The sequence below is a fragment of the Xiphophorus hellerii genome, chromosome 3, assembly GCF_003331165.1.
Source record: "Xiphophorus hellerii strain 12219 chromosome 3, Xiphophorus_hellerii-4.1, whole genome shotgun sequence".
NCBI classification, from domain to species: Eukaryota; Metazoa; Chordata; class Actinopteri; order Cyprinodontiformes; family Poeciliidae; genus Xiphophorus; species Xiphophorus hellerii.
In genome coordinates, this window is record NC_045674.1 from 12989919 (window position 1) to 13011831 (window position 21913).

General features: G+C 37.1%; 2 protein-coding genes across 2 annotated transcripts; both read right to left on the reverse strand.

Moving 5' to 3' along the window:
- Positions 1-597: 597 nt before the first annotated feature.
- LOC116717435 (gamma-enolase) lies at positions 598-9749 on the reverse strand. The gene is made up of 13 exons (XM_032558819.1): positions 9611-9749; positions 7885-7970; positions 7715-7810; positions 7573-7631; positions 7423-7492; positions 7182-7315; positions 5381-5603; positions 5102-5299; positions 3637-3713; positions 2348-2472; positions 2141-2249; positions 1111-1169; positions 598-987 (listed from the first exon to the last, which is right to left on the reverse strand). Exons 2-13 carry the CDS (start codon positions 7967-7969, stop codon positions 918-920), a joined length of 1305 nt encoding a protein of 434 aa, XP_032414710.1. The 5' UTR covers position 7970; positions 9611-9749; the 3' UTR covers positions 598-917.
- Positions 9750-11552: 1803 nt separating this feature from the next.
- Positions 11553-21501, reverse strand: mlf2 (myeloid leukemia factor 2). Its single transcript, XM_032558820.1, has 8 exons — positions 21182-21501; positions 18533-18644; positions 18395-18430; positions 17306-17359; positions 17081-17209; positions 15042-15201; positions 13830-14039; positions 11553-12021 (listed from the first exon to the last, which is right to left on the reverse strand). Exons 1-7 carry the CDS (start codon positions 21223-21225, stop codon positions 13834-13836), a joined length of 741 nt encoding a protein of 246 aa, XP_032414711.1. The 5' UTR covers positions 21226-21501; the 3' UTR covers positions 11553-12021; positions 13830-13833.
- Positions 21502-21913: the final 412 nt, after the last annotated feature.

Here is a 21913-nt window from a genome sequence, read left to right on the forward strand (position 1 = left end):
AAGTAGCAAAATACTCTGGTTACCAAAGTTGGTTAGAGATGCACAAAAAGTGCACTCAAGTAACACTTTTTATTTTTACTTGAGTGAATATTGTAGTAAACTTGAAATGAGACGAATCTAACTTACAACTTTTCAGTCAGATATAGGAGTTTAAGACGTTTTTTAATATTGATGAAAAACTACAAGTTCCACTGGCAAATTATTTCACTTATTACAAGACATTTTCCCCATGCTATAAGTGAAATAATCTGCCAGTGGAACTAGTACTATTTCATCAATATTAAGCAATTATTGCCTTATAACAAGCTCCTTTATCTGACTGAAAGTTACCCGTTATTTTTGTCCTTATCAAGAACACAAAAATATTTGCACAAGAAACTGAACCAAAATACTCTATATTTGAACTTCTGTCAGTCCATTTTTCATTAAGTCACTTGTCATTTCTAGTGCAGTATAACTTATTGTATTTAGGCTTCAGTCAGAGGCTTGTTCAGATCTGCAGTAACACAGACCACTACAGGATCCCTGCCCACAGCTTTCTGTATATTCATTAAGAAAGTATTTTCAAAATGTACTGAATCACTTTAAGAAACAACATTAAAGACGATATCATAACTTTATTGGTTTTAGACAAAGTACCAGTAAGTTGTTGCACTGAAACAGGAATTAGACAAAACAACATGGACTAACACCTTTCAGGAGTGGATGAAAAGCATATAATACGAGGAAAAAAAATAAGATACTAGCAAGACCACCAAGAGACTTAACTTGTTGAGGCATTAGATCGACGCTGCCACAATGAGTTTTCTATTTATTTAAAGACTTATTTATGAGTTATTTGGTGTGTTTGGGGCACCACTGAAACAAGTGAGTACATAAAAACATTTGGTTTCTCATGCTGCTGATGGCTCTGGCACTCAAAGGACACTGGGGTTGCGGAAGTTGTGACCAGCGAAGCGGGCCTGGTCCCCTAACTCCTCTTCAATCCTGAGAGGAAGACAGAAAACACAGAGGGCAGCAAGCAGAGGGATGGACGGGAAAGAAAAGAAAGACATAAATTACAGGCTCTTACATGACATTTAAAAATGATGAGATGAAATAGAAACTCACCTCATGAGCTGGTTGTATTTAGCCAGACGCTCCGACCGACATGGAGCACCAGTCTTGATCTGACAGAAAATATGAAACATTTACAGGCTTGGCTGTTTTATTATTAAGACAATTTAAAATGTTTGCTTATTTTTCTTAATGCTATCAAGTAGCATCTACTGAATGAATAAGTCCAAACTGGAGGTTTCCAGTTTTACCTCATACTCATGATTTCACCTGGTGCTTTTTCTCTTAAACTAATATTGCTGTTTGAGATTATGTCAAACGTATGCGTATTTTTGCAAAATTTTTAACTACAAACGCAAACTTCAACTATTATCAGGCTTTAAGTATTGAACCCTACCTAGTGGTTTTTCATTGGTTTAGTTTTAATTTGTTGTGATTTTTCTCTAATTTGGTTAGTGTCAATTAGTTTTTAGAGTGTGTTTGCTAGTTTTTATTAGTTAAATATTCTTTAGTTTTAGTTTAGTTTTTATTAGTTGTAGTAGTAGTCTTATTTTTTTTAATGCTTTTTAAGTGTAAAATTCAAAAAAGTCAAAGTATCAGGATTTTGGATTGGGTAATGAATACTCAACAGAAGATACCATTTTCATAAAATGCATTTAATTATTGCTGAATAGCTAACTCTGGCGTTTTCTCCCAGCATTTGCTGTTGCCATTTTGCAGACTGGCGTAGCATAACCGCCAGGAGGATTATGGATTACCGTAATTTGTCGACAGCTGACGTAACCTGCTTGTTAGATAAATCAAATTCACATCAGTTCGAAAGGCTAACAAATAGATTCATAAACACAAAAATTAAGGATGTTATATCTATAATTTCAGTGTGTTTTAGTGGCACGACTTTTTCCCCATTAATTATCTTAGTTAACGAAAATATTTTCTCAATTTCAGTTTTTGTTATTTGTAGTTTTAGTTAACTATGATAACCTAGGGGACACACACACTTAATGTGAAAACTTACATGTGAACTACAAAGATGTAAAACACAGACGAAGGGAAACATCATCCATTGGGTTGAGCGTGTTACCTGCCCGGTGCAGAGACCAACCACCAGGTCAGCTATGAAGGTGTCCTCTGTCTCACCAGAGCGGTGGCTCACCATCACCCCCCAACCATTCTCCTGAGCCAGTTTGCACCTGAAACGCAGCCATAAGTGTCATACGCATGCAGCTGGGTGCACTGCAGGCACACATACATGAGATTTTGCATGAATGAAAACAGAGCAGTGACGCACGCTTTGATGGCCTCAGTCACAGAGCCAATCTGGTTGACTTTAAGCAGCAGACAGTTGCAGGCTTTTTCCTCCACAGCTCGCTGAATCCTGCGGGGGTTTGTCACAGTCAGATCATCTCCAACAACCTGCAGAGAAAAGTCCCAGAAAATATGAAGAGATGTTTTGTTTTTCAGCAGAACTGGAGTTGACGACTGCGTTGTCACTGCGGAAATATATAAAGCAGTTATCTCTTTCACAGAGTCTCTGGGAGCTGCTGTTTATGTTCTGTTTGTGCAGTTTTTCTTTGGTTAGCTGGTAATAAATAGAGTGCAGTATCTTAGTTTTATTATTTAGAGTATAACTAATGGAGCAGGTTAGACTCTAATTGGTTGAATTTTCTCCCACAAGTTCTATCCATATGAGTTGTTAACTATTTTTTAAAGTTTGTGTTTTTAAAATTGTATATGGTATCTTGTTTGTGGAATTTTTAAAATATTATTGCTGTATTTCCTATGGAAAACATTTTTTTAATACTATTTGTTCTTATTTATTGTTTTGTGATGGTTTTTTAAGTTATTAATTTCACCAGGGGTGGAAAGTACATGTGATTAATTGACAATAAAGTGACTATTTTTAGGCTTTGACTGGTTCATTCCAACATGTTTAACCATTTAACCAACAAAGCTGTTGTACTTTACAATATAAATGTTACATATGCTATATGCCAGAATTACTTTTTTTTCGAGAATTTTTAAATGTGCTTTAAATTCATAATTTTACACACCTTTACTTAGTATTTGGTCTTATTGCCTTTCAAGAATATGATGTAATTTTACATTATGGGTATCCCTCCACAGGCCTCTGACAGTACCATAGTTTGCTGTAATTTTTGGCCCATTCCTCCAGACAGAACAGCCATAACTGAGTCAGATTTGTGAGCTTCACACTTTTTCACGGTTTTTATCTCAAACTTTCCATGGTCCTGAGATCAGGGCGTTGTGATGGCCATTACAAAACACTGACTTTGGTGTCATTACGCCATATTGTAACTAATTTAGTGGCATGCTAAGGGTCATTTTAAATTTGGAGGAACCATTTGCATTTCTTGGCTGATGTTTCCCAACATGCGATTTTTCCCTTGACTTCATAATGTGACATTATGATACTACAACAACAAAAATATTGATATCTATAACAACAAATATGGAGGTTCTTGTTTTAGAGACCATGTCAGTGAAGTTCATTTTCTTGTTTCAGTTGTTTTTGAGGTTGAGGTCACCTAACTTCACAAAATGACAGTCCCATCTCACCTGGATGCCAACCGAGGCTGTAAACTGTGACCAAGCAGGCCAGTCGTCCTGGTCAAAAGGATCTTCAATTGACACGACTTGAGGAAAGAAATGGACATATGAGTCAAATACCACATCCTGTTATGAAGGAAACAACAGAAGGGATGCTCCTGCATGAAGATGCTAACGATGCCATACACATTTCACGTTCCACAAGCTGCATACACACTCCTGTCAGCATAACAAGCCTTTCTGTGCTGCCACACATAATCAAAACATCCTCCACAGACCTGTGTGTCATGAGGAGAGAGCAGACTCTCCAGAAATCTGTTTTTCTCTTTGTTTGCTAGCCCTCTAGCAAATAAAGGCAGGACTGTGCCACTGCTATCCAAAGAAAATGTGTTTACCAGCAGCAGTGATGCAGTAATACTGAGAGTAACGGCCTTTCCGTTACAAATCTGCGCAAGTCTTTGTTGACATTCTGCTAATGTCGAAAAAACGCAATTTTGCAATTGTGGTGCTTCCATTAAATAAGAAACACAATGACAATCAAACGTAGATAAACCCGTTTACATGCATTAAAAAACATGCTGCATCATAATCCTCTCACTACTTCCTGTTGTCTTCTTTGACCTTCTGGGCAGTAGTAACATCCGGCTGTCCCTGTTGTCTTGATGTGATGCCAAAGAAAGTGTTTCCATTGCAGATTTGAGAAATTCATTTATTTATATGCAGTCAAAAAACCACCCATCCTAAGGCAAACTTTTATAAAAAATTATTAGTAATTTTTTTCAAAATGATCATGTTTCCATTAAGCAAATATATTTTGTCATTTCCATTTGCGCAGTTCTATAAACACGTCTAATATAAAAAATAAAAGTTTTTTGAAACAAAAAAAAAAGGTTTTTGTGCACGGATGTTGTTTTTCAGACATCAAAACATGTATTTTGTAAAAGTGCATTGTGGAAACACTTTTTTTCGCGTCACACCAGTCACGTGATCAAAACTCGGCAGTTACTACTGGCAAAAACATCGAAGAAGACGTCAGAAAGCAATAGGAGGATGATTTTATTTTTTTTCAGACAATCTGAAACTGGTAGCATCCACAATTAATAAAAAGTTGTGTTCTGAGCTCTTCTGTAAAATCGCGGACTACAATTTCCCCTAAATGCCGCAAATGTAGCCAGCAGCTGAATCAGACACTAGCGTCTTCTTTGATGGCTGTCAGATGATGAGCACTAGTCATGTTTGAATAATGAACATATTTCATCATAACTGTTTACATCCATCACTGCCATAATTTCTATTGACTTATCACTTGAACAAGCTTATTCAAGCATGATTTTAATTTAATTTCTTATTTAACGGAATTGCGAAATTGTGTTTTTTCGACATTAGCAGAATATCAACAAAGATTTGCGCACATTTGTAATAGAAACGCAGCTACTGCTTGTCTCCGTGAGGCTTAAAAACCTGCTATACCAACCTGGGTAATTGTTAATGAAGCCCTGGTAGATGCTGGCTAGCGCCTCAGCGCTGATGTTGCGGGCAGCGTTGGGCGGGGACTTAAAGTCCAGGTCATATTTACCCTCGCTGAAAAACTCAGAAGCGGCAACATCCATCCCTATGACCACTTTGTCAGTAAACCCCGCCTTCTCTATGGCGGTCTTTATCAGCTCCAAGGCTGACGGAGAACAAGAAAAAAAGCCAGTTAATACGGTGTATGACATTAGGAACCGTTTCCAGGTGCGTGGACTTTTTTCACCTTCACGGTTCTCTTGAATATTAGGGGCGAACCCTCCTTCGTCGCCCACGTTGGTAGCATCTTGGCCGTACTTCTCCTTGATGACGCTTCTCAGAGTCTGGTAAAGCTCCGCCCCCATCCTCAGCGCCTCACGGAAAGACTCTGCACCCACAGGGAGAACCATGAACTCCTGCATGGCCAGTCTGTTACCAGCATGCGAGCCCCCGTTGATTACATTGAAGGCCTGCAAGAGAAACACAACGGGAGGAAGCTTTAACATCGCTCTAACACATAATACATATGGTTTGCTCTACAATTAATCAATAACAATATATATTGCGAATCTGATGGTAGAATCTTCAATATTGAGACAGAACCGCACAGCATTCTGGGGGATGTAGACAGAGGAAAGACTTCTGCCACTCAGCCTCTCAAGCCCAGCTAAAAGGTTAGCGTCATCAACTAACTAACTCGCTCTTTAGTTGCCTAGCAACTACTTGCTGAGTAACTTGTGGTTACCTAGCAACAACCTAGTAACTTCACCATTTTTGCCAGAATTTAAGATATTTAAAACATTTTCAGGGTAAGTTTTCACACTTTTTCTGCACCACATTTTGGAAATAAAAGCAATACAAATGGACTAAAAAAAGAATATTTTAATTCAGTATTACATGACATTTATTACTGATGTTAGTTTTCTTTGTGGTAGTATCGACATTCTACAGCAGGGACAAGTTAAGCTAAATTTAGCCAAATTTTGTGTTTTGAAATATCTCTCTAACACATACCCTATAAATGGAGGTCAATTTGTCTCATTATTATTCAATTAAAAACATATTTTTAATAAAAAATAATTGTACAAATTGTGCTTATTGCAATGAAATACAGTATAAATGTGAATTTATATTTCATTCAAATAAAAATGTATTTGTGAACAGGATATTCCCTCAAAACCAAAACGTTTGAGAATCATAATCAAAATTTTCTAAAATGGGCAAATAAAAGTTTGTTTTGCAAATAAAATTTTCTCTTGTAAAAATAAATAAATAATAATTGATTTGAATAAAAAAATTAGGCTTTGTAGACAAAACTTTTTTCAAAAATAAAATAGTCCATTAAATTACATATGTTGTATTTACCTCCATATGTATACTTCTGGCTGGTCTGATCATATTATTGAATTTTAAGAAGTAGCTGTTTATTGATATTTTTACAATTTGTTCATGAGGTTTTTTTTATATTTCCTGCAACATTTTGCCCTTTAAAGACATTTATAGTCTTGATGTGGCGAAAAATGAAAATTTGTCTTGGTTCTGACATGACAAAATGTGGAAAGACTCAAGTCGTATAAATAGCCCTGTCGCAATAAGCAATAAATAAATAAATTGTATGATTAATTAAAATGAGATCAATAATTTCCATTTGTATGATTTATTTTTTTCTCTTTTTTCTCTTTCTAAGAAAAACTCGAGGAAAAAAAGCCATCAGTTTTCTTTTGAATAATTTTTTTATAGAGACTTCATAATTAACTTTATTTGTTATTTTTGCTGTCCTGTTTGTTTATTTGGGGATATTTAAAATGTCTTCTAGTTCCAGTGTTAAATGTTGTTTAGAATTTATTAATCTTTCAGAATGTGTTCATGCGTTATTTTGTCATTAACATAATATCACTTGAAAACGATCTCAAAATAACAATTTTATAATTTATTGCAATATCTTTCGGGACAATTTATCAACCAGGTAAATTTGTTATTGTGACATAGTAATAATTTTATGTGAAAATCACAATTTGACTGGTTATAAAAACAAAATAAAAGCTCACTGGAACTGGGAGGACGAGATCACCGTTTCCTGCCAGATCAGCGATGTGACGGTACAAGGGGACGCCTTTCTCCGCGGCACCCGCTTTGCATATAGCCAGCGATACTCCAAGAATAGAATTGGCCCCAAACTTGGCTGCGAGGAAACACAGAAGACGCCTCATCACACATGGATGCAGCTGATGCAGGCCGCTGCAGCTGCATGTCAGTGCGGATATCTCAGCATGAGAAACGCAGGCTCACATTTGTTGTCGGTGCCGTCCATTTCGATCATCATGTTGTCCAGCTTCTCCTGCTCCAGGACTCTCACTCCCTGGGAGGAAAGCAGGCTGTCACAAACAGAGTAAACAGATTTTTCATGCTTCTCCTGCTCGTTCAGCAGCTGATACTCACAGACTGCAGGAGAGTGGGCCCGAGGGTGTCATTAATGTGAGCAACAGCCTTGGTAACACCTTAAAGGACAAAAACAAACATTAAAATTCACCAGGAGGAAGCGGAGAGAAGAGAAGGATGGATGCATGCTGGCGATTGTCACCTTTGCCCTTGTAGCGAGTCTTGTCGCCATCTCGGAGCTCCAGAGCCTCGTAGATGCCAGTCGACGCTCCGCTGGGCACAGCCGCCCTGAACAGACCTGGATTAGGAAAGGGTTAAAGGTTGGAGAAACTGGAGGACATGATAGATGCTAAGGGAGTATGTTTTTGTCACCTTTGGCTGTGTGCAGATCCACTTCCACAGTGGGGTTTCCTCTGGAGTCGAGGATTTCTCTGGCAACGATGTTCACTATAGACATCCTGCAAAATGTTAAACATTAGCCTCATCTTGATCTTTACAGCAGAGTTTGCTTATTGGGGGAGTATTATGCATTTTCAGCCACATAGTATGATTTTATAGCTCAGTCAAGGAACTCTGTTACCTTCAGTTATAAAAATGCTGCAAGTATTAAATATAAATTCATAATTTAGCATCTTGCAAATGGGCCTCTGTCACTTTAAAGGGGCAGTATTACATAAAATAGACTTTTTTTTTAAGCTTTTCATCATGTTATAATGTTATTCCCCAATCAAAAACATACCTGGAGTGTCGCCTTGATTCTTTAATGAATGTTTGAAAAATCCTTTAATCTCCATGGCAACCAATCAGCTGTGCAAAACGCCTGGTTGGACCTAGCTCTGCCTTTGACAACGCAGCTCCACTTCAGAGCAGCAGTTTCCAAACAACTTCCTCCCTCAGCTCCTTCAGACTAGCCAGCAGCAATTAGTGGAACCTGGTAAAACTGCATCTGCTGAGCTCAGAATAGGAGCTACTTCTCAGTGCGACGCTGGTAGAAATATTGTTAAAGGGTTAATAAAGGAGCCATGTTGCGATAACTTCCTGAAGGTGGAATTTCAGAAAAAGCAGGAGTTTTCAAAATGACAGAGGCCCAATTTCAAGACAATAAATTACAAAGCCAAATTTCTTTTAAGTCGTATTTGATTTAGCATTTTTATAACAAGGTAACATAGTTACATGATTGTGCTTTAAAATGAGAGTATGTGGCTGGAAAACACATAATACTGCCCCTTTAAGAAACTGCTGCTCTTTCTGAAACTCCACATCATAACATGGCTCCTCTACTAAGCCTTTAACATTTTTACCAGTGTTGCATTGAGAAGAAGCTCATATAATGAGAGCAGCAGATGTTCAGTTCCACCAGGTGTTTGCTAATTGCTGCTGGCTAGTCTGAAGGAGCTGAGTGGGGAAGCTTAAAAACTGCAACTCTGAGGAGGAGCTGCGCCTTGAAGGCGGGGCTAAGTCCAACCAGGCTTTGCACAGCTGAATTGTTACCATGGAGATTAAAGGATTTCTCCAACAGGCATGAAAGAATCAAAGTAACAATCCAGGTGTATTTTTGATGAGGGAATAACATTATAACTTAATGCAAAGCTAAAAAAGTAGATTTTAACATAACACCGCCCCTTTAAGTACATGCAGAAAAATTTGACATATGGAAATGAGCAAGTGAGGTGGGTGGCGATGAAAAATTGATGATAGGTTTCAATAAAATAATAAGATAACATGATCAAAATGCATTTCATTGCAGCCCACAGTCGTAAGGAAGAGCTTTCACACTTGCTTCCGCTCATGGACTCACACTGTGATTACAGTGACGCAGCCTGATGGATGGAGAACTGTGGAAACTAGGCTCCCTGTGAAGAGGCTCTCACCCACAGTAAGAGCTGGAAACATAAATCAAAACCCAATAATGCATATCTATTAAAAAATAAAAACATTTCAGCCCTTGAGCCTGTCCAGAATCTGTGCAATCTCAGCCAGTGACTGATGGAGGGGTGAGACTGAAAACAAACATGCAGCAGGGGAAGAGAGGGATGAGGAAGAGGATGCTTGGAGGGGATGGAAGAAGGAAATAGATCAATCTTTTTTTTAACGTTACCTGCTGCGTGTTTGATCCTGGTGGAGAGAGTCAGTCGGCAAATGACAGGGGGAGGCAGAGGGATGAGGAGCTGGGAGAAAGAGCGCTGAGAACGTGTGACGTTTTAGGGGGGAGGGAGAGCGAGTCACAGGAACAGGGAGCGAAATGAAAGATGGAGTGGCATAGCTGGAGTCACATGGATCTTTGTTTTAATTAGGATGAAGATAATGTTCTTTAAAAAAATTATTTTATTTCACCAGCAAATTTCCTCATAGAAAAAAAAAAGGTGTTGCTGTCAAGTCCAGAAACGACTCCATCCCATTGAAGGTACCAGTTTATAAAGAAAAGGAAACAAACACATCTGCTGTCTCGATGACAGGCAGCCGACATCACAACAAAGCAAACCCTGTAAGACAGATCTGTGCACAAAGTGGGTCATGTTGTCAGAGAACATCGAAGACAAAACCACATGGATGAAAGGAGACAAGGAGACAGGTAGACAGGTAACAGGAGCTGCAGCTGCTGGAAGGAGCATTTAAAAATAGCCACAGAGGTAATTAAAGACACAGAGCGCACAGCAGGAGGCAGAAAGAGCCGCTATGGGCGATTTGTCTGAAAATGTTTCTCGGTTTCCATCATCACGTACAGATTCATGCTTTGGAGGTCTGTTGTCACGTCATAACAAAATTCAACATATTTTATGTGATAATCCAACACATTTCAAGAGTTTTGGAAAAGAAATCTGAAAAGTGTGGCATGCATTTGTACTCAGTCAGACCCCGGATGCCACATGATGTGCAATCTTTGTCACGCGGCACAACAAAATTCAGCATATTTCAAGGGGATTCCAAGTGATTGACCAAGACAAAGTAGAGCATTTCAAGTGTTTTGAAAATAAAAATCTGAAAAGTGTGGCATGCATTTATATTTAGATCCCCAGAAGTCACATGACGTGAAGACTCACATTTCAGGACCATTGCACGTTTGGTCATATTACAGCAAAATTCAGCATATTTTGGGGGACTTTAAGTGATCGACCAATACAAGGCAGAGCATTTCAAAGGTTTTGAAAACAAATTCTGAAAAGTGTGGCAAGCATTTGTACCAAGAACTCTGGATGACGGGCATCCAGAGTGCTGCTGCACAATTTGTTACATCACAACAAAATTCAGCATATTTTGTGAGAATTTAATGTGATCAACCAACACAAAGGAGAGTATTTAAAAAGTTTTGAAAATGAAAATCTGAAAAGTGTGGCACGCATTTATCTTTCGATCCCCAGAAGCCACATGACATGAACACTCACGTTTGGAGGACTGTTGAACCTTTGGTCAAATTACAGAAGATCACTTAAAATCTTCGGGGATTTTAAGTGATTGACCAACACAAAGTAGAGCATTTCAAAACAAATTCTGAAAAGTGTGGCAAGCATTTATGCTCAGACTCTTTTCCCCCTATCCCACTAACAAAAACAGTACACCTATGTGTAATTTTAGTACAAATAAAAGTTGTGGGAAGGCCTCAGAGGTTTGATTGAGGGCTGTGGTAAAGACACGTAGCAGCATTGTGCTGTGGGTTTTAATTGAACTAGAATGGTCTAGTCAAAGTCCAAACCTAAATCCAATTGAGAATCTGTACCAAGGCTTGAACATTACAATCCGATATGACTGAGTTTTAAATATTTATAGCAAAAATACTTGCTGCTGTGATTTTATAGACAGATGGTTCTGCAATGATTTGACTCAAGGGGCGCAAATAGATGATAAACTGTTTATATTTTTAATTTTCTGCTTTAGTTTATTTTCTTTCCACTTCTTAATTATACCTGGACCTGTGAGAGTCAATCACTGTTGACAACGTCATGCAACAAAACAAGTACAAGTTCAAACAAACACCATCAGCAAGCGTCACCTGATTCACACATTTAAGATTTACAAACCTAAAACATCACAAGAGACATTTATTAATTATCTAACAATGTTTAATGAACTTTTATTTAGTTAGATTAATTAGGTAACAGTATACAATTCAGTTCACAGACACACTAGTGCCCTCACAAACATAAAATGGACTGTACAGCAGAATTACTGGATACTGCAGCAGCGAACTGCAGCGGGTAAAAGACATGTCAAGTTTTGAGAATGAGTATATATTTATATATAAAGTGAGTGGATTTTCACCCATGTTTGCACAGGGGCATCTGTATAGCTCTATGTAACAGTACAGAAGTTGATCTGAAAATGTAGCCATCGAGAGTGTGTTATATTTTGCTGATCGTGTGTGTGTGTGTGTGTATAATATGTTGCACATGTTTAGACAGTCCAGTCATATCAAACATTAATGACGGGCAGCTCCGTCTTCGGCGTGTTTCACAGCATCGGGGGAAGCGCTCCCTCAGTTCCTTCCATCTGCTTCCTTGAAAAGTGGGACACCTGCAGAGACGGAGATTACATCAGACCAGTGCGACATGGTTCTAATTTCAAAATTCATCCTTTTTCCAGAAATAAAGCGATACAAAACACTGTTCATCACAAAATCATTTCGAGATGATGAGATTTTATTCTGGTTAGTTCTGTATATTTTTGAGCTGTCTTAGGGTGTTATGTTACTTTACATCCAAATAAGCTGCTGCTGGTCACGCCCTCTCATACAAGAAAATGGCTGAAAACAAATGCGCAATTAGACACCCATACATCTTTGAAAAGCAGAACTGGAGCCTCCTGCATAACTAGCAGAAATACAGCAAGTGGTTTCTGTAAGTCAACAACAAAACACTTTTGTCTTTTCCAGCAGCCATTATACAGTGGTAAAACTAGCTGACCAAATGTGCTTGAGTTCCACTGGAGTTGCTAGGTAACAGGGCTGGGCTTGGCTGGGGTTGCTAGGAAACGTTGTAGTGTCCCAACAATCAGGAGGTTTTTGAAACGGCTCAGACACCAAAAGACATGAACTTGGGTGTTTTAATTTTTTTAAAAGCTTGAGCTGTTGTTGGAAGCAATAGAGACCCAAAATGGAATAACAAAAGAAAAATGTGCAAAACATGTCTGCACAACTATGAGGACAAAAAGGACAACAATCAAAGGAGAAACCTCAGGAGTCTGGACTTAAATCCAATTGATCACCTCCGGAAATACCTCAAAATATCTCCTGACACGGACTTTTCAACCTCAGTGAGCTTCAAACGATCTACAGAAAATAAAATGGTAAAAAACTGAGAATGTCTCTACAAGGTAAACTGGGAGAATCCCAGAAAGACTGGACTGACTGCTACTAGAGTTTTATAACATTTGATGACAAGAATCACTTATATTGTTGGACAATAAATTGCCCCTGTATTTATTGCAATAAATAATGTTTTGAGACCATTTTCAAGTAATGTATTGATAAGGCACAGTACTGCAAGTTGGCCCTCTCAAGGACAAATAATTTTTACTTTGGTAAAGAACAAAACACTGGAACTGGAAGATATTTTGAACATCCAAAATAAGACACCAGAAAACAACTTCACAACCAAAACTGTAATTAAATCGATTATGATGTCTCTGTAGACAAAAATGCCCTTCAAAAAATATACAGGTCATCTTAATATGTAATGTGATTAATTTAGTTATTGTGATAGGTTTATGCATGACACAGCCATCATAGCCCCATCTCACTAAACTGCACACAGTAACGGCATTTAATCATATTTTCCAATGTATTGATATTTACTGAATAAATGAACAGAGTGGACAAAATAGTAAGTTATTCTCAACAATACAAACAATTTTGGTCTTTTTAAATATCATTAATTGGAATTTACAATAAATAACAATAATAAATCAAAATTCTTCTAAGAAATGTATCATAATAAATTAGAAACAATATGATAAATGCGCACCATTACTATAACACAGAGTGTGAAAACTCTGTGGTGGGACTCTAAACACTCATCGAAGGTCAGGGCAGACCTGAATATAAGATAACAGCGATCGTTTCCTATCAGCGTAGAGACTTCTGCAACTGCTTGAAAATTCAAAGATTCCCTACATATTCATCTTTGAATATGAAATAAGCAACAGCTGCTTCACCAGTCTGTTCCTGAGTATTCCCATTAACAGTTAAAACTTACAAACTCAACTCAAGCAGTCGGCTCCTGAATCAGGAAGAGAAACCAAACGAACCATAAACGAACCCATCATGACTTGAAAACGCAGAGCGCCATCTGAATGAACTCCTCTCCCGGGCAGGTCGACCTTACCTTCTCACCAGTCGTAACGCGGACGGGTGTGATGCTGACGATGCCGAGGAGACTCATGTCGATGGGGGGGTGGAGAGCTGGAAGGGGCAGGAAGGGCCAGCTGCTGCCCTCCTCCGCGCGGGTCCTGACCGTACTCCAGCGCACGGACATGTGGGGGGGCGTATCGTCCTGCCTCCCTCCTCCACTCCTGATCAAACGCTGCTGCCTCACCTGACGACAAACAGGTTTGAAATTTTACTGGATTTTATCAACACTTATATACACATATCAGGGTTTGTACAGTTTTCCCACAGTAAAATTCAAGCATTTTCAAGGTAACTTAGCTTACTTAGAAAATATAAGTAATCACTAAGTAAGATAAAAACAATGAAATGAACTATAAAAAAGATAGTTTTCAATTCACCATTATTTATTTGTCCTGTAATGGCATCTTACATTCTACAGCAGGAGCAAGGAATACTAAAATATAACAACTCTTATACACATCCTATGCAGATCCAAGAATGAAACACTAACAAAAATAATAATGTTTTTTTAACGCAAAAAATACAAGCCAACATTTATTTAAATTACCATACACAGATCAATAAGTCGTTGAGCCATCAGGAATAATAAATATTCATTACATTGAAACAATACAAACAAATCATGGTAAACTAAATGACCTTTCTGCTTAAATTAAATATTTACACACAGAAATGACAAAAAAAAAAATCTCTAAGAAATGTTCTCTTAAGTTTTCTGGCTTTTAGCAAATAGAAATATTTTTTATAATTGCATCTGATCTGAAACAAGAAAAGTTTAGTCTGACTTAATTTCAGACAGTGAGAAAAAATTTCTGGTTTTTTATTAACAAAAATAATAATAGTAATAACTATTTGTAAATCGCTGAACAGCTACAAGGAGATAAAAGACAAAATAAAACGGTGCACATTAAAAACAGATAAAACACTAAGAAGGCAATAAAGCCTTTTATTATGACAATATTTGGTTTCAAATGCAAACACTGTTTTCCAAATTTGGTCTTTTAATCAAATGCTAGATTGCACTTTCTCACAAAACGGTGCAGTTTGAATATTAAGCACTTTCTAGGACTTTATATACGTAGAAAACAAGCACTTCAAGGATTTCAAACACACGTATGAACTCTGAGCACACTAAGGAGCCAAAGAGAAGCTCGTTTTATAAAAAATAATCAACACTCGTACTCACTCTCTTCAAGGTTGATGTAGTCTTGCCTTTCCTCTCGATCTCCAGTGCGCCTGTTTCGCGAGCGCTCCATTATGTGCGCTCGCTCCCCGATGTGGTGGCCGATGGCGAGGCGCTCCAGGCCGCTCTCGCTGTCCCTCATCGACTGCCGTGTCTCACGGATCTGAGAGGAAAAATGGCAAGAAATACAGTTCACAAAACAATCCGATGACCACAACTTGGAGCTGGGCAATAAATCAATAATATCGTGATAGTCACTTGATCAATAGATAATACGCCTTATAGAAAACTGAATATTCTACTGCTGAGTTACTACCAATGCAGAAACAAAAACCAGGGGAGGGGAGGGGGAGGGGGAGAACCCACTAATAAGATCACAAAACATGTTATTTAGTTATCCTTAATTTATTTACTTATTTATTCCTTGTTCTGACTTTTTTTGTTGTTCTTTTTTCTCTCTCCCACCTCTACTCAAAATATCGAAACAAGGAATATTATAGAAAAGGAAAATAACAAGAATGCATATCAAATTAGAAGATTAAAAGACTTTTAGAGTAACCTATCCCACATATGTTAATTCAGTTTTTTGTTGCGACACCACTTGGGTTATTTTTCATTTTCTCATTAATTTTTGTTTGTGTTATTCTCTTATCTAATTGGTTATTTGCTATTTTGAAGATCAATACCTCTGTTACTCTGTAATGTTTGTTTTGTAAGCGCTATTCAAACTCAATAATACTTTATTGATCCCAACGGGAAATTAAATGTTGTAACTCAACAAAAAAGGCATTTTTAATATATAGAAGATTTTCACTGAACTCCAATCCAGAACCACACGGCATTCTGGGAGATGTAGGCAGAGGAAAGACTTCGATCCGCTCAGCCTCTGAGAGAGAGAGCTAAGCAAGTTTGGTGGAATCAACTAACTAACTCACTCCCTCACTCGCTCTTTGGTTGCCTAGCAACTCACTCACTCTTTGGTTACCTAGCAACAACATGTTCAATACCTGGCGAAGCAGTTTAAGGTTTTGCACTGTGTCTCATAACTGCTTTAAAATTAAAAATCAACGACGTGGAAAGAATATCATGGATAAAAACTGTGGATAAAACAGGAAAGGTCACAACAACAGTTTGCAGAGGTGGGTAGAGTACACAAAAATTGTATTTTAAAGTAAAAGTAGCACTACTTCAAAATATTTTGAATCAAGCGAAAGTAAAAAGTATTTGGCAAAAAGTCTACTCAAGTACTGAGTAACTGATCAAATTATCACTCATTTAATATTTCAAAAATACATTAATCAGATTAACCAAAATATAAAGTTTTGTGGAATTTTTGGTATTTTAAGGACCAAAATGACAATAATTCATGTACGTAACAAAAAACAACAAAATCAGGCAAAAGAAAGTTCTTCCAAATCAGTTTCTTTAAAAAAAAGTTATGAAACTTTACCAAAAACTGCAGGTGTGTATCTATGTCTGGTAAATTTTTGGTTAAAATATGTTTGTTTTTTATAGAGAATCCAGAAAATTCACTCAAGTAAGATTAGCAATACTTGATAATAAAATTACTCAAGTAAAATTAAAAAGTAAAGCGTAGCAAAAATATTCCTAAAAGTACGTTTTTAAAGAAAATTACTCAAGTAAATGTAATTTAGTACATGTAAGTAGTTACTACCCAACTCTGCCTGTATGGCAGTACTTCCGATATTTAAAACAAAAACCTAATCAATAATTATTGATATCTACTGATATGAAACCCTTATGGCGATATGTTTTTCCAGCCATGTTGTCCAGTCCTACCTGAACTCTGAACAAACCAGAACTCAAATGCTTGTATAACTGAGATTTATGCTGCTCATGATTTATCCCCTGTCTGTACAGCTTGTGGTTTTTCATGAGTTACTAAGGCCAGAAGAATTTGTTCATGCTTGTATAAACACATGGTTATGGCCCGGCGCTCAGACAGGTGTAAATCAGGCCTTCTTACATGGTAATCTAACGCCAGCCTTGAAAAACAGCTAAAAATGTTAATATATTCCTACCCCTCCGGGGCCTGTTCTTGTTTGACTCGTCTGTTGATAAACTTTGGGAGCTCCAGGGTCTGTGGACGAATACGAGATCACTGTTGAGGAGGAAAATGTTTGACAGTTTGGCGATCCGGACATTCTTTCCTATGAGAAGAAGACAAAACAAAACGAAAAAGCTGAAGTAAAACTTGAATAGTTTTGTCTTCACAGCTGAGGTTAATGGTTGACAGAGCTGCTTACCATGTTTCCCATCATTTCTCCCATCATGCCAAACATATCCATGAACCCGCCTCCCTGCAAACATGGAGGAAAGCTTTAAAATGTGTATTTCCTTTAACACAGGGGTTCTTGATTTATTTAAAACAAGAAAATAAGCAATCAGTAGGACGGAAAAAAACATGTGAATACATAACCAAGAACAAAATGATTAGCTAAGCACTACTTTTCTGTTTGGAAAGGAGTAGGAAGAAGTGAATATTTATTTAATCCTACCCCTTATAATAATTTAATGAAATATATTATATACTGATGCTCAAATAATCAAAAATTTGGAATTAAAACATGTTATAACATTCATGCATCTGTTTACTCATGTACTGTGCTAAAGAGTCAACAAATAAATTATATTACATAGACAAAATGACTACAAGCCAACTCTCATAACAGAGTAAGAAAATCTATGGATACATAATAATAATAATAATAATAATAATGACAACTGCAAACAATAACTGGACATACATCAGAGTAGTTACCAACTCCTTGCCAATGTACACCTATAAACTTTTTAATCTGTGTTATATAACAATAAATAAAAAAACAGAGAGAAAAAAAAAACTGACAATAAAAATATATTATTAAACTTTGAGTTTTAGTAATAAATTTATGATGTTTTTAGGATTATTGAAATTTAAACTACAGAAAACCTTAGTGACATAAATTCAATTTAACTTATGCAACACTTGAAGCAAGTTAAATATAACTCTGTTTACTCGAAATGATGTTTTTCAGCTCTGATATGAGAGTTCATTGTTGTTACACAGCTTTACCACGTAAGGAGAGTTATTGGCGATTTGTTTAAGCTTGCTAAAGAACTCAAGAACTTTTCAAGCCAGAAAACAATTTAACATTAGCAAGGAAGTGGCGAAAACTTAGTCACATAAATTAAATTGAAATTACAAGGAGATTTGTTTAAAATCTCTAACCATATCACAAATATATGAATAATTTTATTTTAACACAGAATGTACCTACTTTTACCTAAACTTTTTGTGATAGAAATAAAATAGATGAGAATTTTTGAGAAGAGTAAATAAATCGGTTACCCACCATTCCCATCATGCCAAAGGGAGCCAGTGGACCCGCCTAAAACACAAATCTCATGTTAAAAACATAGAAAATACAACAAAAACACTAATTTGGGGACTGAACAGACAAAATATTGCCGCCGCAGCAGCAGCCTGTTACCTGTCTGCGTGCCACACGGTGTGGCTGAATCTGGGGAGTGAGAGCAAACGGATCCATGGCGAATGGTCCAAACATCGTCCTCATCTGCTGCCTGTGGGCAGCAAACGGATCCCTGCAAGAAAACAGTTCAGTGAGTCACTGAGTTCAGCTGCCTGAACTGGATTTAAAACAGGTCAAATTAACACAAGACAGAAAAAGAGTAACAAACTCAGTAATATTTACGGGTGTTTCCAAGCTCTTATTTCACAACCATCTCAGTTTCAGCACCTTGAGTCACATGACTAAAGAAAGGTTGATATATATAATAACACAGAGATGTATAAAAACAAATGGCTGTACATGTAATGGTCATGCTTTCCATATTGAGACTTTTAGCCATTTAGCTTAGCTTTCTGCCCCGGTCCGGTGTAAGCTGGAGACATTTTCCCCAACATCAAACTGGCCATTTATTATCGTATCGTTTATCATCGTGATAAATTCAGATTAATGTTTAAAATCCCAAACCTCTCTGTCTTGTCAAGATTCTTATTTTTACAATTTTCTCCATTGTTTGTTCAATGAAAGTAATAATAAATATCAATAAATTTGGAAATATGATTAAATGCAGTTACTGTATGCAGTTTAGTGATCTGTTGCTCTCATGCAGCAACAGCCATACAGTTACCTAAAGAAATGAGTACTTAGTCACTTATCATCATAGAACCATAAAATATTGTGAAAAAGTTTAAGTTCATATCGCCCACCCCTAATTTATTGTACCATTTGTCAATAAATATATATATTTTTTTATTTAACCTTAATTTTACCAGGATAAAAAAAACTATTGAGATTAAAAACCTCATTTTCAAAAGAGGCAGCAACAAAGAATGCCAACTTAATTGGTAAATTTCTTGTTATGATCAGGATTTTGATTCATGGTGTCACGATAAATTCCTATAGGTGATGTTTAAAACCTCTCAAACTGTTCATATTGTTGGGATTGTTAATTTGACTTTTTTTTCCCGCCGTTTTTTCATTACAATCATCAATAAATAAATTTTTAAATATGATTAAATGTATGCGGTTTAGTGATACAAGTCACACTTCTTTATGCGACTTGTGTAAAAATTAAATAAGGTGTTTTTCAAGAGCAGTATTAGTTTGTGGGGCCATGATTTTTTTAAAGCTAGTAAAAATTAAGTCAATTCTGACAATCTTCATGAAACTGTGTTTAGTCAGAGGCTTCTGCAAATTTGCTGTAAAACAGATGGCTATACCGTCTACAACACAGGTGTCAAACTCCAGTCCTCGAGGGCCGCTGTCCTACAGCTTTTAGATGTGCCACAGGTACAAAACGCTGGAATGAAATGGCTTAATTACCTCCTCCTTGTGTAGATCAGTTCTCCCAGCCTTGCTAATGACCTAATTATTCTATTCAGGTGTGGTGCAGCAGAGGCACATCTAAAAGTTGGAGGACACCGGCCCTTGAGGACTGGAGTTTGACACCCCTGGTCTACAATGACTCTGAAGAATTTTCAATTAATGCAAGGTTTTCCCCAGAGTTTTATAAGCCTGGCGGGCCACCAGGCTTTACTTGTCCCCCCACCAGAATAAGCAATGCTTTGTTTTTTAAAGTATTTTTAAAATGTTTGCATTTTTTAAGACTTTATAGTTGGTCTTCAGGTGTTAATCCTCCAATAACACATAATTATGAAGTGATATTTTCAAATTTCCTGTCAACTTTAAACAGTTTTTAACTGAAAAACATAACGGGCCGCTGGATGAATGACTGCCCCAGCATCTAATCACCAGGCTTAGCAAGTTTTCTGGGGGAAACCTTGTAATGAGTTCAAAACCACACTTCATTTCCCTTTGGGATCAATAAAGTATTTTTGAAATTGAACTGATTGCCGTGCCATTCAGTCACAGCCATACCTAAAGTAACCTAAAGAAATTGCTTGTTATTGACACTTATCACAATTGTACCACAAAATATTGCAATAAAACTTTAGGTCCATTATGACTAGAGTCTTTTTATGTCTACTATGCATCGATAAAGGGGTGTTCAAATGCAAACCTACATAAAATATCTCTTGCATTTGCTTGTTTTTCCCGATTAAACAGCCAATAAAAATAGTCCTTCTACTACTTCCCCAAAACAGAGCCAACATTTTGATCAGATTCAAGATTTTAAAACTAATGATGACTCAAATTAAGGTTTTCAGAAAGAATCACGTTTATCTAGCCTGTTTAAGTAAGAAAATACAAATTTTTATACATTTAGTCGAACAGAGTGACGTGCTGATGTAAATATGCAGGGTGAGAAATGACCAGAAAAGGTCAGAAATGTGCTCCTGTTAGCTCAAACATAGCCAAGTCGAAACAACAGGAAACGTGGTGTTGATCGGGTTTTGCTCTAGCTGGTGTTTTAACGCGTTACTTTCGGGAACCGATAGTTCTCGTGTATTTATTTAATTATTATTTTTTTCGCTTTATTGTCTATCCAATATGGTGGACCGCTACAGGCCCCCACCACAGCTGGCTACAATACCGAAAGGTAGGCTACCTTCAACAGGGCGCTGTGAAAACGCAACTTCACTGCGCCGGCACCCAACAGCAGCAACAAAAACAACACAGTTCAGACCAAATGCAGTAAAAGTCAACGCTTACATCATGAAGGGGTCGTCTTCGGCGTCATTCAAGAAGCGGAACATGCTAAGCGGTTTAACTCAGCTGGCTGATGCTAGCCAGCTAACTTGAGTTAAAGAGACGTAGAGAAAAAGAGTGACAGTCTCACTTTCAGGTCGGGCTGAAATGTTGGACTTTTAGCCCGGCTGCTTCCCGGAGAAAACGACGCAGCAGCTGTATCTCTTTTTCAACGAGGTTTCTAGCTGAAACTGTCACTAGACAGCAAATTCCAGAAACCTGGAGCAAACATTGAAAACGGAAGTCCGTCCCGTAACAAAGGAAAACACCGCTGCTAACAAGCTAGCATCGAAGCTAACGACGGTGACTTCCTTTTGCTTTTCAAAATACATCATTTCCGAAGAAACGTTTCACAATATTTATACATTATTCAAACAAGTTTGTGATATAGAAAAAGATCGTATATGCTCTATAAAAACACCCATTTATTCAAACTAGAAGCTCGTTTTAGTTTGTTGTTTACATATTGCTAGTCCATAACAATATAGCTATGTCAATGCTAAACAGAAAAATGCAATTATAAAAATTAGTTTACCCTAAAATTACACCTAAATATGACAACTTCAGATTCTAGTCTGAAGTTTACGTGTTAAAGTTTTTTTTAAATGTATTAAAAGGTTTTATTGGTCTGATGTAATATTTCTATTTTTAAATGTTATGTTTTCATTTGCTCTAAGCACAAAATTACCATAATTA